This window comes from Phalaenopsis equestris, unplaced genomic scaffold (genome assembly GCF_001263595.1).
Source record: "Phalaenopsis equestris unplaced genomic scaffold, ASM126359v1 Scaffold196138, whole genome shotgun sequence".
Taxonomy (NCBI): Eukaryota; Viridiplantae; Streptophyta; class Magnoliopsida; order Asparagales; family Orchidaceae; genus Phalaenopsis; species Phalaenopsis equestris.
Window position 1 is genome coordinate 1 of NW_018216087.1, and position 1,440 is coordinate 1,440.

Here is a 1,440-nt window from a genome sequence, read left to right on the forward strand (position 1 = left end):
CACGAGCTCACACCCCTCAGATTCTTATTTTTTTACATATTTTTGATAAAATATTAAAGATGTGGACGGCAGAGAAGTGTAAAAAAAAATGAAATTAAGTGTTGTAGTTGTAAATACATATGAATTGGGGGATATGTACGTAAATGCTCCATAAATAAATCCCAATGATATATTATTTGCAGTGGTGCATCCGTTCATTTGCTCGGCCGAGAACAAAAATGCAGGGCGGATCCACTGGTATAGTCTATGGAGGTCTCAAGTATCAGGTACCAAAACCTTCTCCTGCCCCCTTTGAATCGCAATCCGAACCCTAGAAGACCTGCAATCAACCACATCCCCACACTTCGTTGTCTGAAAATTCTGGCTTATATGTCCAGGCTCGATGCATCACCGACGTGACTGCAGATACTGAAAATACCAGCTTCCTTGCTGGAACCCTTAGCCTCAAAGAAGAAAATGAGGTGTATTCTATGCTCATGTGTATTCTCTAGAGCAGATCGTTTAAGGAATGTGTTGAATTTTAGGTGCATCTCATCCGGCTTTCTTCCAATGGAACGGAGCTAGTCTGTGAGGGTTTATTCTACCACCCAAGCGAGATATGGGATCTCAAGTCTTGTCCCTTTGACTCGAGGATATTCTCCACGGTCTTCACTTCTGGTAAGCAGGCTGATTTAGCCTATTTTATTTAGCTTACTGTCAATTTAAGGTATCAATGGATAAGAGCCATGCATCGTCATGGTTGAAGTGTAGTGCTGGTTTTAGTTGATTAGAGGGTTTGGAATATTGGGTTTCCATCATAGCAGTTGATCTGTGGAGTCTTTATGGTCACTGTGAAAATTATTTCTGCTTCTTCTTTCATGAATGTAACGCTTTGTAGATTTTTGCTTTGTAGATTTGCGAAACTCATGACTCAAAACTACCTGCAACTCTTGTTGTCTGCTCTTGATCCTTGTACATTGGTTTTGTTCATCCATTGTAGTCTTCTCTGCTTTATCAGAATTGCTGCTCTCCAAAGGATTTTTAACAGAAGCAGATTGCTTAGAATTGATTTATTTGAACTAAGGACTTAGTGTTGTCTACCAGAATGATTTTCATGTTATATGAAGCTCACAGCTCTATATTGTTGCACCATGGTGTTCTTGATGTGATTTGATAACGTAAGATCAAAAGTCTGAGTGCTAGAAACTCATTATGTTGATTCATCACCTTCATTGTACCACATAAAGTACTCTGTAAGATCATCGAGCGTGGTCACATTGTCTTTAAACCATTATCTATTATAAGGAAAGGCGGGTAGAGAAAACTCTTTGCCAATCTTTGATGTCATATCACATTTCTTTCACACTGCACCCTCTCTTGCTGATTTCCATTATTTTTAAATGGAAGATTTATGTATATACCACGTAATTTCTATGTATTTACATATTTAACACCTAAACT

At 38.5% G+C, this 1,440-nt stretch overlaps 1 protein-coding gene across 1 annotated transcript; it reads left to right on the plus strand.

Moving 5' to 3' along the window:
* Positions 1-180: 180 nt before the first annotated feature.
* LOC110035107 (WD repeat-containing protein DWA2-like) lies at positions 181-657 on the plus strand (the record flags this gene model as incomplete). Its single annotated transcript, XM_020739346.1, has 3 exons — positions 181-266; positions 378-461; positions 525-657. Coding segments are annotated over exons 1-3 (265 nt in total), but the record flags the coding sequence as incomplete, so codon positions are not given.
* Positions 658-1,440: the final 783 nt, after the last annotated feature.